General features: G+C 42.7%; 1 protein-coding gene across 4 annotated transcripts in view; it reads right to left on the bottom strand.

The window, feature by feature from the left end:
- Positions 1-15,017, bottom strand: part of grid2ipa (glutamate receptor, ionotropic, delta 2 (Grid2) interacting protein, a) — a 163,554-nt gene that overhangs the window by 118,112 nt on the left and 30,425 nt on the right. For 3 of the 4 annotated variants that reach the window (XM_061885231.1, XM_061885233.1, XM_061885234.1), the window contains exon 4: positions 9,791-9,945. In XM_061885231.1, coding sequence (XP_061741215.1) covers positions 9,791-9,945 — 155 coding nt within the window. Of the gene's footprint in view, positions 1-7,938; positions 8,055-9,790; positions 9,946-15,017 lie in introns of those variants that run through there. The other variant, XM_061885235.1, reaches the window with a different exon arrangement.

Below are 15,017 nucleotides of genomic sequence, written 5' to 3'. Positions count from 1 at the left end.
ATACGCCATATACAGGAACTGTCTCAGAAAATTAGAATATTGTGGTAAAGTCCTTTATTTTCTGTAATGAAACTAAAAACATGAGAAATGGATTCATTACACATCAACTGAAATATTGCAAGCCTTTTATTATTTTAATATTGCTGATTATGGCATACAGCTTAAGAAAACTCAAAAATCCTATCTCAAAAAAATACAATATTTCCTCAGACCAAGTAAAAAAAAAAAAGATTTATAACAGCAAAACAAAATCAAACATTTGAAAATGTCAATTAATGCACTCAGTACTTGTTTGGGAATCGTTTTGCACGGATTACTGCATCAATACAGCGTGGTATGGAGCCAATCTGCCTGTGGCATTGCTGAGGTGTTATGGATGCCCAGGATGCTTCAATAGCGGCCTTCAGGATGGACCGCTCGCCTGTGTATCGGTTGGGGACATCTCTACGCTGCTGATCCGCCTCCGCTTGGCATGGTTTCCTGTGGACGGGACTCTCGCTGCTGTCTTGGATCCGCTTTGAACTGAACTCTCGCAGCTGTGTTGGAGCCACTATGGATTGAACTTTCACAGTATCATGTTAGACCCGCTCGACAACCATTGCTTTCGGTCCCCTAGAGGGGGGGGGGGGTTGCCCACATCTGAGGTCCTCTCCAAGGTTTCTCATAGTCAGCATTGTCACTGGCGTCCCACTGGATGTGAATTCTCCCTGCCCACTGGGTGTGAGTTTTCCTTGCCCTTTTGTGGGTTCTTCCGAGGATGTTGTAGTCGTAATGATTTGTGCAGTCCTTTGAGACATTTGTGATTTGGGGCTATATAAATAAACATTGATTGATTGATATGTATTGAAAAGGTGTCTTTAAACATTTGCACGCTTTCCAGATGCTATTTTGCTGTCACCCCCCCCGCCATTAAACACCAACACTACCCTGAAGGCACCTCCGAGGCAACAATCTGGAACATCTCACCACAAAAACCCGTACACGGGATTCTGCGGCAAAAAAGCTTCTGACAAATATGCCAATAATATACACTAAAAAAACAAAAACCCTGAGCAACGCCTTTTTTTTTTAATATTTTTTTTTTTAAAAGACTCACACAGCTAAGATAATGACAGACGAGAACGCGGCTAAGAAAAAACAGGCGAGAACTTTGCATATCAAAGTCTCCCGGGGTCACAGTGCACCTGAGCCAGGAGTGCAGAGATGTAATTATGAGTAACAACAGCTAAAGTTAGATTTAACGACGTATTGTTGTGAGAGTCACTGCCGTTTCTGCAGCCTAAAGAGGAAGTAAAATCTCTGTAGGATACATCTAATGCATAATAAATGGGACGCCTGTGCAAAAACAAAAGCATGTTTACAGGCTCACCTCCCACTTCATTAGGTACACCTGCACATTTCAATCATAGCAAATGGTCATACTGGGACTTTTTACTATTTGAAGGAACAACTTCCAGTTCAGTCCTATACCCTCCATCAGTCCACATCGGTGGTTTTCAACCTTTCTTGAGCCCAGGCACTTATTTTTTTGCATTGAAAAAATGCGGAGGCACACCGCCAGCAGAAATAATTAAAAAACAAAACACAGTTGACGGTAAAAAGTTGTTGTTGCAATTGTTGGATATGACTTTAAAGGGGAACATTATCAGCAGACCTATGTAAGCGTCAATATATACCTTGATGGTGCAGAAAAAAGACCATCTATTTTTTTAACTGATTTCCAAATTTTGGCGAATTAAACGCCTTTCTGTTTATCGCGCTGGAGGCGATGACGTCAGAATGTGACGTCACCGAGGTAACACACCCACCATTTTCATTTTCACATTACAAACACCGGGTCTCAGCTCCGTTATTTTCCGTTTTTTTGACTATTTTTTGGAACCTTGGAGACATCATGCCTGGTGGGTGTGTTGTCGGAGGGTGTAACAACACTAACAGGGAGGGATTCAAGTTGCACCACTGGCAAGAAATCTGCCGCCAGACCCCCATTGAATGTACCAGAGTGTCTCCACATTTGACCGGCGATGCTAAGACAGACATGGCACAGAGATGTATGGATAACCTGTAGATGCATTTGCAACGATAGTCAACAAAATCACAAAGGAGAGTTTTGTTGATGTTGACTGCCAGCTAATCGATGCTAACATGCTACGCTAATCGATACTAACATGCTATTTACCGGCGGTGCTAAAGCAGACATGGCACAGAGATGTATGGATAACCTGTAGATGCATTTGCAACTATATTACATTTCCTTCCACCCACATTTAATGCGAAACAAACACTTACCAATCGACGGATTTAAGTTGCTCCAGTGTCAAAAGATGCGAAAGTGCTGATCGTTTGGTCCACACATTTTACCGGCGATGCTAACGCAGCTATTCGGCCATGCTATGGCTATGAATAGCGTCAATAGCTATTCGCTCAATAGCTTCAGTTTTTTCTTCAATATTTTCATACTCCAACCATCTGTTTCAATACATGCGTAATCTGTTGAATCGCTTAAGTCGCTGAAATCCGAGTTTGAATCCGAGCTAATGTCGCTATATCTTGCTGTGGTATTCCCATTGTTTGTTTACATTGGCAGCACTGTGTGACGTCACAGGGAAATGGCCAGTGTCTTCGCAGAGAACGAAAATAAGGCACTTTAAAGCTTTATTTAGGGATATTCCGAGACCGGTAAAATTTTGAAAAAAACTTCAAAAAATACAACAAGCCACTGGGAAGTGATTTTTACTGTTTTTAACCCTTTTGAAATTGTCATAATGTTCCCCTTTAAACCATGACCAAGCATGCATCACTATAGCTCTTGTCTCAAAGTAGGTGTGTGTAGTGTTTTACTTCTTGTCTTGCGCTCCTATTTTTGTGGCTTTTTTCTCCTTTTTTTTGGTATTTTCCCGTAGCATTTTCACGTCTTCCTTGGAGCGATATTTCCCGCATCTACTTTGTTTTAGCAATCAAGAATATTTCAGTTGTTTTTATCCTTCTTCGTGGGGCAATGTTGATTGTCATGTCATGTTCGGATGTTGCGCCATGCTAAGTCTTTGCTGCTGTCAGTGTATTAAAAAATATATAAATAAAAGATACTAAATAAAAATAAAAACTAGAACAACCTAATAGCTAGAACTAGTATGCAAATATGTAAAAAAAAAAAAAAAAAGGCTTTTTTTTTTTTTTTTTAAAAGAAGGGGTTTTTAAACCTTTTTTAAAAGCATCCACAGTCTGTTGTACCCTGAGGTGGTCAGGGAGAGCGTTCCACAGAATGGGAGCGGCGGAGCAGAAAGCCCGGTCTCGGTTTGACTCTAGATAACTTTACAATTTTCCATGCCAACAAAGCAGGAAAAAGGCGCTCAAAAGTACAGTAAGGCTCCACTTTTTAGTGAACTGTGTGTGAATTATATTTATATAGCGCTTTTCTCTAGTGACTCAAAGCGCTTTACATAGTGAAACCCAAAATCTAAGTTACATTTAAAGCAGTGTGGGTGGCACTGGGAGCAGGTGGGTAAAGTGTCTTGCCCAAGGACACAACGGCAGTAACTAGGATGGCACAAGCGGGAATCGAACCTGCAACTCTCAAGTTGCTGGCACGGCCACTCTACCAACCGAGCTACGCGCTGCACTTTTTGGGGAATTTTGCCTATCATTAACAATCATTATGGGGACGGCGTGGCGCGGTTGGGAGAGTGGCCGTGCCAGCAACCTGAAGGGTTCCTGGTTCAATCCCCGCCTTCTACCAACCTCGTCACGATCCCTGTGTCCTTGAGCAAGATACTTCACCCTTGCTCCTGATGCGGGGTGGTTAGGGCCTTGCATGGCAGCTCCCTCCATCAGTGTGTGAATGGGTAAATGTGGAAGTAGTGTCAAAGCGTTTTGAGTACCTTGAAGGTAGAAAAGCGCTATACAAGTACAACCCATTTATTAATAAAATATATGACTATGGATGGATGATTTTTTTTTTTTGCATTTGAAATATTTAATAAATCGTAAATAAAAGCCAGGTTGCGCGTGTGTCCTTTTACCAGAAGTTTGGACACAACTTCTCATTTAATGCGTTTTCTTCATGACTATTTCTGTTGTTGTTTCAATCAATCAATCAATCAATGTTTATTTATATAGCCCCAAATCACAAATGTCTCAAAGGACTGTACAAACCATTACGACATCCTCGGAAGAACCCACTAAAGGGCAAGGAGAACTCACACCCAGTGGGACGCCAGTGACAATGCTGACTATGAGAAACCTTGGAGAGGACCTCAAATGTGGGCAACGCCCTCCCCTCTAGGGGACCGAAAGCAATGGATGTCAAGCGGGTCTAACATGATACTGTGAAAGTTCAATCCATAGTGGCTCCAACACAGCCGCGAGAGTTCAAAGCGGATCCAAGACAGCAGCGAGAGTCCCGTCCACAGGAAACCATCTCAAGCGGAGGCGGATCAGCAGCGTAGAGATGTCCCCGACCGATACAGGCGAGCAGTCCATCCTGGGTACTTTGTAGCCAGTTCAGTTTTAGTTTGGTTCTGCATAGCCTTCCCTAACCTCCACTGCCTTTTGTTCATTTTTGGTTTAAGCATTAGACACAATTTTACCTGCACTATGCCTCCCGCTGTTTCCGACATATACAAAGCAGTTAGCTCCGGCTGCCACTTTTAATTGATTGATACTTTTATTAGTAGATTGCACAGTACAGTACATATTCCGTACAATTGACCACTAAATGGTAACACCCCAATAAGTTTTTCAACTTGTTTAAGTCGGGGTCCACGTTAATCAATTCATGGTAATGATATGGAAGAGTATTACACGGTTACTTTGCCGAGCTCTAAACAATACCGACACTCAACAACAACACATCGTTTGGAGAATACAATTACTGGTTTGCAAAAAAAAAAAAAAAATAGTTCACCTGAATAGCTGAAATTACCGTATTTTTCGGAGTATAAGTCGCACCTGCCGAAAATGCATAATAAAGATGGGAAAAGACATATATAAGTCGCACTGGAGTATAAGTCGCATTTTTGGGGGAAATGTATTTGATAAAACCCAACACTAAGAGAAGACATTTGAAAGGCAATTTAAAATTAAAGCTGCAAGCAGCGTTGGTCGGGTCCGCCTTTGGCCACTGCCAAGCCCTGGTCTAAGTCAGACCTACATAGAGGTCTTTGTTTCATGTTTCTACGACATTCCTAACAGAAGTTACAAGCAGTTGTGTCTGGGTTTTTTCCTAGGGGGCGCTAGAGCGCAATTTTGACTTTTGGGGTTTGGTTTGTAATTAGATGGCAATTTTCGCCAGTCGTGAAGTGTGTATAAAATTTGGTGAGTTTTGAAGCATGTTAAGGGGGTCAAATTACAGATCGGCGTTTCTGGATGTTGTTGATAAATGGCTTTCGCTTTGCATAGTAGAGCTTTAACTTGCACTGTGAAACATTTTAAGGGGGTCAAATTACAGCTCAAAGAGGCAAAAATGAAATTTTTTAGGAAACTTTGCGCAGGTGTTCTTTGAAGGCGCCTAAAATCAAAACCGGAGCAGTAATCAAAACTTTGTTGGATAGTTTTAATCAAAAGGGTTCAATCTCTCTCCTGTGCGAGTTTGAAGCCGAAACGGCAAACGCACTCAGAGGAGTTTAAGTTTGAAAAAGGTGACGGGTTTTTACAAAACTTTTATTTTGAAGGGGTAATTTTTAACTTCCTGTTGAGTTTTGCCGAAGGATGCCAATCATCTAAATGTAGGTCTAAGTGAGACCTACGTAGAAGTTTTTGTTTCATGTCTTTCCGACATTCCCACCGGAAGTTACAAGCAGTTTTGTCTGTGTTTTCTTCCTGGAAGCAGTTTTTGCTGTGTTTTGATCAAAAATTGCGCAAGAGCGCAATTTTGAGTTTTTTTGTTTTTTTTCATTAGATCGCAATTTCTGCCAGTCCTGATGTGTGTGCCAAGTTTGGTGAGTTTTGAAGTATTTTAAAGGGGGTCAAATTTCAGCTCAAAGAGGCAAAAATTTAATTTTTTGCGAAAATTTTGTTTTGAAGGGTTTTTTTTCCAACTTCCTGTTGATTTTTGCCCTAGAAGGTAGAATTATGAAATGTAGGTCTAAGTTAGACTAACGTGACAGTTTTTGTTTCATGTCTCTACGACTTTCCTAACGGAAGTTACAAGCAGTCTGTTTTTCTTTCCTTCCTAGGGGGCGCTAGCACGCAATTTAGATTTTTCTGGTTTGGCTGCCTAATAAGTTGGGAAGGCATGCCAGACCGATGTGTGTGTCAAATTTGGTGAGTTTTGAAGCATGTTAAGGGGGTCAAATTACAGCGCGTAGGTGCGGAATAATAATAAAACGCACCAGTTTGAGACTTCTAATAAATAAAGAATAGTGAACAACAGGCTGAATAAGTGTAGGTTATATGAGGCCTGCTATGGTAAGAGTCATTCAAAGAACTAGAACATATAGAACATGCTATACCTTTACCAAACTATCTCTCACTCCTAATCCATAAATCCCATGAAATCTTATACGTCTAGTCTCTTACGTCAATGAGCTAAATAATATTAAATATTTTATGGTAATGTGTTGATTTCTCACATACATTGGGGCAAAAAAGTATTTAGTCAGCCAGCGATTGTGCAAGTTCTCCCACTTCAAATGATGACAGAGGTCTGTCATTTTCATCATAGGTACACTTCAACTGTGAGAGACAGAATGTGGGGAAAAAATCCAGGAATTCACATTGTAGGATTTTAAAATGTATTTGTAAATTATGGTGGAAAATAAGTATTTGGTCAACCATTCGAAGGAGGTTTTGGCTCAAAATCTCACGATACATGGCCCCATTCATTCTTTCCTTAACACGGATCAATCGTCCTGTCCCCTTAGCAGAAAAACAGCCCCAATGCATGATGTTTCCACCCCCATGCTTCACAGTAGGTGTGGTGTTCTTGGGATGCAACTCAGTATTCTTCTTCCTCCAAACACCACCAGTTGAGTTTATACCAAACAGTTCTATTTTGGTTTCATCTGACCACATGACATTCTCCCAATCCTCTGCTGTATCATCCATGTGCTCTCTGGCAAACGTCAGACGGGCCTGGACATGCATTGGCTCAAGCAGGGGGACACGTCTGGCACTGCAGGATTTGATTCCCTGTCGGCGTAGTGTGTTACTGATGGTAACCTTTGTTACTTTGGTCCCAGCTCTCTGCAGGTCATTCACCTGGGATTTTTGCGCACCGTTCTCATGATCCTTTTGACCCCACGGGATGAGATCTTGCGTGGAGCCCCAGATCGAGGGAGATTATCAGTGGTCTTGTATGTCTTCCATTTTCTGATGATTGCTCCCACAGTTGATTTTTTTCACACCAAGCTGCTTGCCTATTGTAGATTCACTCTTCCCAGTCTGGTGCAGGTCTACAATTATTTTCCTGGTGTCCTTGGTCTTGGCCATAGTGGAGTTTGGAGTCTGACTGTTTGAGGCTGTGGACAGGTGACTTTTATACAGATAACGAGTTCAAACAGGTTCCGTTAATACAGGTAACGAGTGGAGGACAGAAAGAAGAAGTTACAGGTCTGTGGGAGCCAGAGATCTTCCCTGTTTGAAGTGACCAAATACTTATTTTCTACCATCATTTACAAATAAATTCTTTAAAATTCTTACAATGTGAATTCCTGGATTTTTTCCACATTCTGTCTCTCCCAGTTGAAGTGTACCTATGATGAAAATGACAGACCTCTGTCATCATTTGAAGTGGGAGAACTTGCACAATCGCTGGCTGACTAAATACTTTTTTGCCCCACTGTATACGGTAGACATTGTCCCACGTCACACGAGTGTGCCGCGGCACAGTGGTTGAAAAACCCTGCTCTACCTAATACTGTGATTGTAGCGTGCCTAAACTGCATTTATTTAAATAAAGCCATTAGACGACACGCATGCAATCATTCCTAAAGTACTCACCTCAGGCAGCAGGTCATCATACAACCTGGAAAGCCACTGAACCCGGTGCTCGTACGACAAAAAGTGCAGCATGCATGTTTTTTCCCGTGTTTCGCTTATGGCAGAAGCTCCCAGCCTTTAAGGTGGCTGGAACAGCTCGGAGAGCTCAATGAGAAGAAGGAGGAGGGAGGAAGCAGCCATGTGATGCAGGAAAAAAAATCGGGGAGAAGATATCAAAGGGTGCATGGCAGCAGTCGGATAGACGAGGTAGTAAGGGAGCGACTGACAATGCCTTGCAAGCATCAGCAGAGTTTTTTTTTTTTTTTGGAAAGTTGGGTTTTGAGTTTCGCGACGGTGCTGAGGACGAGGTCATCTGAGGCTGCACAGTCGACCACATAATTCTTTTAGAGCGCCTGAGAGACTGTGTGGGTGTCAGGTGGTTCAGATTCTGCCCCGCTTTACTGTGGTGTCCCCCAGGGATCTATTTTAGGCCCCATCCTGTTTGCTCTTTATGTCCTCCCTCTTGGAGAAATTTTTAAGAAACATGGAGGGTTTTATCACTTTTATGCAGACGACTGCCAAATTTATATGCCGATTTCAAAAAGCCACGCCCCCCTGACCCCCCTTCTTAACTGTCTATGTGACGTCAAGGCTTGGTTAGTCCAGAATTTTTTAATAATGAATGAGGGAAAAACGGAAATTTTAGTTTTTGGTCCGGCCCTCACTGACTTGGGACCATTGCAACATGATGTGTGTCCCAAAGTCACCAGCCTGGGCGTCACTATAGACAGCCATTTTAAACTAGACAAATGGCGTTTTAAAATCGTGTTTTTATCACCTTCGTCTTTTAGTAAAGGTTAAACCGTTTTTAACCTTTTTGAAGAAGTGGTGCATGCTTTTATTTGAAGTGGCCTGGACTACTGCAATGCACTTTATGCTGGCATTAGCCAAAAAGCTCTCTCCCGGTTGCAGTTAGTCCAGAACGCGGCAGCAGGACTTTTAACAGGGGCCAGGAAACGCCAGCATAGAACCCCAATTCTTCAGAGTTTGCACTGGCTCCCTGTTCATTTTAGAATTGATTTTAAAACATTGCTGTTTGTTTTTAAATCTTTACATGGACTGGCACCTCAATATATCTCCGACCTCATCCAAATTCCTGCGTGTGCTCTGAGGTCCAAGAGCCAGTTCCAGCTCGAGGTGCCCAAGACCAGACTTAAGACCAGGGGAGACAGGACCTTCTCTGTGGTCGGCCCTAAGCTCTGGAACACTCTGCCCCTCCATGTTCAAACTGCTTCCACAGTTTTAAGTCTCGTCTTAAGACCCACTTTTATTCTTTGGCTTTTAACACTACGTGAGTTGTGTGGTCCTCTGTACACTTTGATTTCTATTTTACTGTTTTAATTGATTTTACCCTTTAAAATTGTTTTCAATTATATTTGTTTTATATTGTTTTTATTTTTATTCATTTTTTGTTTTATTCAGTCATTGAATAGGGGCGGCATAGCTCGGTTGGTAGAGTGGCCGTGCCAGCAACTTGAGGGTTGCAGGTTCGATTCCCGCTTCCGCCATCCTAGTCACTGCCGTCGTGTCCTTGGGCAAGACACTTTACCCACCTGCTCCCAGTGCCACCCACACTGCTTTAAATGTAACTTAGATATTGGGTTTCACTATGTAAAGCGCTTTGAGTCACTAGAGAAAAGCGCTATATAAATATAATTCACTTCACTTCACATTGGTGGAGCATAATATTGTTTTTAACATGGCTGTGCAGCACTTTGGAAACGTAATTGTTGTTTAAATGTGCTATATAAATAAAGTGGATTGGATTTGATTGTGACGGCGTCCTTCCTGGAACGTGGTCGGTGGAACTTACCTGACGCTGTCAATGAGCTGCTGATGCTCCTCCGTGATGAGAATGTCGGGCAGCGCCTCGGCCAGACTCTCCACGTTCCTCTCGGCGGCGTACGTCTTCAACACGTCAAATAACTGCTCCTTTGCGTCTGGTTCCTCTCCCAGCACTTCCTCCACCTGAAAGAAACCAGGAGATGATCAATGGACTGACTCAGGGGTCGGGAACCTTTTTGGCTGAAAGAGCCACGAAAGCCAAATATTTCAAAATGTATTTCCGTGAGAGCCATATCATATTTTTTAACACTGAATACAACTAAATGCGTGCATTTTTAAGTAAGACCAACATTTTTAGAGTATAATAAGTCTCTTATTCTTTTTAATAACATTGTTATTCTGAAGCTAACCAATAATAAATCAAATGTCATGTCTGTTGATCATGTTTTTGTTTGTCCTTAGGACTCTTTAAGTTCCTGTTTTTTTCCACTCTTGTCTGGTTTCCTTGGTTACTCATTTTGTCCACCTGTCTCTGGTGGACTAAATGCCCGCTCACCTGCTTCCCGAGCACTAATCAGAGGCAGTATTTAAGCTTGTCTTTGCCAGTCAGTGGCCCTGTGCTGACTTGTTTCATGCCTTGCCATAGTTTCGTGCTTCATGCCATGCCAAGTAAGTTTTGTTTGATTTATGTTCTTAGTCTGTTTATGCGTTAGCTTTGTTCTTTAGCCCAAGTTGTGCCTCAGCTGTGAGCGATTTTTGTTTGTATATTTTTTTTATTTAAATGAAATCATGTTTTTACCTAAATGCCATGTCCCGAGTAGTCCGTCTGCCTTCCTGGGAGAACGACCCCGCAGCAAGCTGCAACCCCCCCATCGTGACATAAAATACTTCTTACCATTAATGCAACTTCTTGAACAGGTGCGGTAGAAACGGATGGATGGATTTAAATGCATGAGAATGTTTTATATATTGCACATTATTTTTAGCACTGTAATTTCCAGCAAAATTATTCATAATTATCGCGTTAAGCAATGTCAGCTAAGATTTATCTGAGAGCCAGATGCAGTCATCAAAAGAGCCACATCTGGCTCTAGAGCCATAGGTTCCCTAGCCCTGGACTAACTAATACTCAGTGTTGGGACTAACGCCGTTACTTTCGGCGCTAACTAGTAGTCTAACCAGTTATTTTTTATATTCAGTAACTTAGAATCAGAAACACTTTATTAATCCCCGAGGGGATATTAAAATTTTTCAGAATCCAATTCAAGATCAGACAAACATTACAGGGAGACAGAACAGGATCGCTGACAGGTCTGGCAACTTGCGACGCCCCTTACAAAAAAGCTGAGATACAGGTTGTGGGAAGGCGGAGCCGGCAGTCCGACAGCAAGGCAGGGCACACCGTAGCCCAGCCCAAGATGGCGGCGAGGAGGCGTGGCCGGCAGTGAGTGCAGGCACACTGTAGCCCGGCCCAAGATGGCAGCAGGGAGGCGTGGACGGCGAGCGAGGCAGGGCGTGGATCGCGCACCTGGGGACAATTGAGTAATCCTCTCGCACTGTATAAAAGGGCGACAGCCGTGAATGTCTGAGACTGAGATCGAGAGGGAGGCGACGACCCCCAAAGCAGAAAGGCAAGCGGAAGAGCGAGCAGGACACGAAGCAGCTGAAAAGCAGTCTTTATTGAAAAATAAAGAAGTCTAAACATGCCGCCGCTGTGTCCTTTCTTGACGGTCCTTGGAACCCGCACGACGGCTTGAGAAGTCTGCCGCACAGGTAAACAATGGAGGGGGTGAGAAAAAAAACTAAAAATCTGTCTAAGCATGTGCACCTGGAGAGGTGGTCCAGACTGAGGCCAAGGGGGAAAAAAAACTCAAAGCCATAGCGCACATCCCTCTTGCACACATGTAAGAGCATCAAACATCAAAGAACGTTAAAGACATTAAAAGAGCAGAGCCGATGCAACCAGCTTCTTCTACACACGCGCCACGCAATCGTCTGCTGGGGTGAAGGGCACATGGGCAGAACAGGAGCAGACCCAACAAAGCAACCAAGAGAGCCGACTCCACCCTCGGCCGCCCACTAAGTCTCGGCCAGTGTCCAGTCCGCATGGATGAGCGTGGACGCGTCCAAGGAGACTGAGGTGTCCGACACCCACTCATTCAGCCAAGACACCACGAAAACCCGTCCGTCCGGGCGCTGAGTAACTGTTAAGTTCCACTCTTCTACTTCAAAAAGTACCCACGGACAACTGACGATTTCCAATTGATCGACTTTGATTTTTTCCAACTTGAAGAATTGTTGGTTTCTATTCAGATGATCTTCAAGTTCATCAGCAGGTTGTAAACCTTTAAACCACATACCCTATTTCCTAGAATTGCCGCCGGGTATATAGTATGCGCCTGCCTAGAAATACGCGTTACGCAAAATATTATTTTTATTAGCGCATGCCGAGAATTTCCGCTGGGTCAAACTCGTCAGGTCACGAGTGACACTTCACCTGTCATCATTTTCAAAATGGAGGAGGCTGATTTCAATCATTTGAAATCGCATAAAGGGAAGAAGATTAAGAGCTATTCAGTAGGATTTAAGGTCTAAGCTATTGAATATGCTAAAAAGAACAGTAAGCAGCTATGTTTTATTAATATACCGTAGCTGCGTGTGTCAAATATGAGTCATTAAATGACTCCCGCCTCCTGGTGGTAGAGGGCGCTAGTGATCCTTCTTGCGACTACTCGGCTGCAGAAGAAGTGACAACAAGCAGCAAGAGTGAGCAGCAATCATTTATTTTTTCCTCTCGCTTGCAGTTTTAACGCGGAGGATTACATATCTAAAATAAAACTGTTTTCTAAACTGGACTTTCAATCGAAGCAGGAGGTAATAAAGGAAGATCTCCATCGAGACTTTTAAAACTGAAGAAAGATAAGGAAGACTTCTATAAACAGGTAATCGATACTTTTGATCAGAAGGAGCTCGAATGGACTTCATTTATAAGTAAAGGGAAGACTATAATAAAGTTTTTTTTACATCACACTCAAATTCATAAGCACAGGCCTAAATTTACCGTATGCCTTTGGTTTTAAAATAATTAGCGCCCCGGCGGCAATTCAAGGAAATCGGGTGAACAAAGATGTTAACAATGTAATCACACGGGTATTTTCAAACAACTTTTCACAAATGCTTTTAAACCTCTGAATAATGTTTTGAACTTTCTACATAACGTTTTAACTTTTAGCAAAACATGACTTTATCCTTTGCATTTATATTTTGTACTTTTACCTTTAAACATTTGCCATTTTGGCTTAAGTTTTAAAGGCCTACTGAAAGCCACTACTAGCGACCACGCAGTCTGATAGTTTATATATCAATGATGAAATATTAACATTGCAACACATGCCAACACGGCCGCTTTAGTTTACTAAATTGAAATTTTAAATTTCGCGCGGAAGTATTATGCTAAAACGTCGCGGTATGATGACGCAAGACATCACGCATTGCAGAGGACATTTTGTTCCAGTCTGTTTTCATCACATAATTCCACAGTATTCTGGACATCTGTGTTGCTGAATCTTTTGCAATTAGTTCAATGAATAATGGAGACGTCAAAGAAGAAAGATGTAGGTGGGAAGCGGTGTTTTGCGGCTGCCTTTAGCAACACAAACACAGCCGGTGTTCCATTGTTTACATTCCCGAAAGATGACGGTGAAGCTTTACTATGGAACAGAGCGGTCAAGCGAACACGGTTGGATTGGACCACACACACAAAGTACAGTGTATTATGCAGCGATCATTTCAAAAGATCGTCTTTCGAAGAGGGTCCCTGGCGAAGGGCAGAGATGGGCATCGCCACCAGCCGTCGACTGGTGCTGAAGAAAGGTGCGTGGCCGACCTTCAGGTTGTACAGGTACGAGCATATAAGCTCACTAAAAAACTAGTAACACAATAAACAGATAAGGGATTTTCCAGAATTATCCTAGTAAATTTGTCTAATAACATCTGAATTGCCCCCACTGTATAGTCCTTCACTCTCACTTTCCTCATCCCTGAATCTTTCATCCCCGCTCAAATTAATGGGGAAATCGTCGCTTTCTCGGTCTGAATCGCTCTGGCTGCTGGTGGCCATGATTGTAAACAATGTTCAGATGTGAGGAGCTCCACAACCCGTGATGTCACGCGCACATCGTCTGCTACTTCCGGTACAGGCAAGGCTTTTTTATTAGCGACCAAAAGTTGCAAACTTTATCGTGGATGTTCTCTACTAAATCCTTTCAGCAAAAATATGGCGAAAAGATCAAATATGACACATAGAATGGACCTGCTATCCCAGTTTGAAAAAGAACATCTCATTTCAGTAGGCCTTTAGACTTTAAACAAGTTGCTTTTAACTGGTCAAACATGCTATCCAAACAAAGAGAGTTCAGAAAGCAAATGAAGAAGCTTGCAGGTACAAGTTAAGCACATTAAACCAAATTAAATGAAGAAGCATATTCACCGACCGTTGGTGTGTTTGGAGAAACTAGTTGAGTGCATCTTGCTCTTCTTTCTTCCATGTAGTTTGCTGAAAGAGTCTGACTGAACCTCCTTCCTCTCAGGTGCCTTCAATCAGTAATTTGGCGGCCATTTTACCTTGGCATTCTGGGAATTGTAGTTTTCAATGAATTTGACCATGGAGGGCATGGATTACTGACACTGCCGAGTTTCGAACTCCACAGTGTCAGCTCCGCATCTCTTCCAGTCTCTCCAAACGGACTCTGGTGTGGCAGACACCCAGCAGCTGGTCTCCGTGGCCAAAAGGCTTGCGGCAGGCAGATCCAGAAGTCCACGAAAAAGCACTACATGATGCGTTACTGCGTTATTTTTTATATAGTATCGGCTACAAACTGAGAAGATCTCCGTGTGTTTTATTGGAGAGGTGCAGAAAGGGTGGGGACGGCTTGGCGAAGTTGGGAGAGTGGCAATCTGAGGGTTGCTGGTTCAATCCCCCACCTTCTACCGACCCAGTCACGTCCGTTGTGTCCTTGAGCAAGACACTTCACCCTTGCTCCTGATGGGTCCTGGTTAGCGCCTTGCATGGCAGCTCCCACTATCAATGTGTTAAAGGGGAACATTATCACAATTTCAAAAGGGTTAAAAACTATAAAAATCAGTTCCCAGTGGCTTGTTGTATTTTTTGAAGTTTTTTTCAAAATTTTACCGGTCCCGGAATATCCCTAAATAAAGCTTTAAAGTGCCTTATTTTCGCTATCTTCGAAACCACT

This window comes from Nerophis ophidion, linkage group LG23, assembly GCF_033978795.1.
Source record: "Nerophis ophidion isolate RoL-2023_Sa linkage group LG23, RoL_Noph_v1.0, whole genome shotgun sequence".
Lineage (NCBI taxonomy): Eukaryota > Metazoa > Chordata > Actinopteri > Syngnathiformes > Syngnathidae > Nerophis > Nerophis ophidion.
This window is presented reverse-complemented; position numbering and strand designations above follow the sequence as displayed.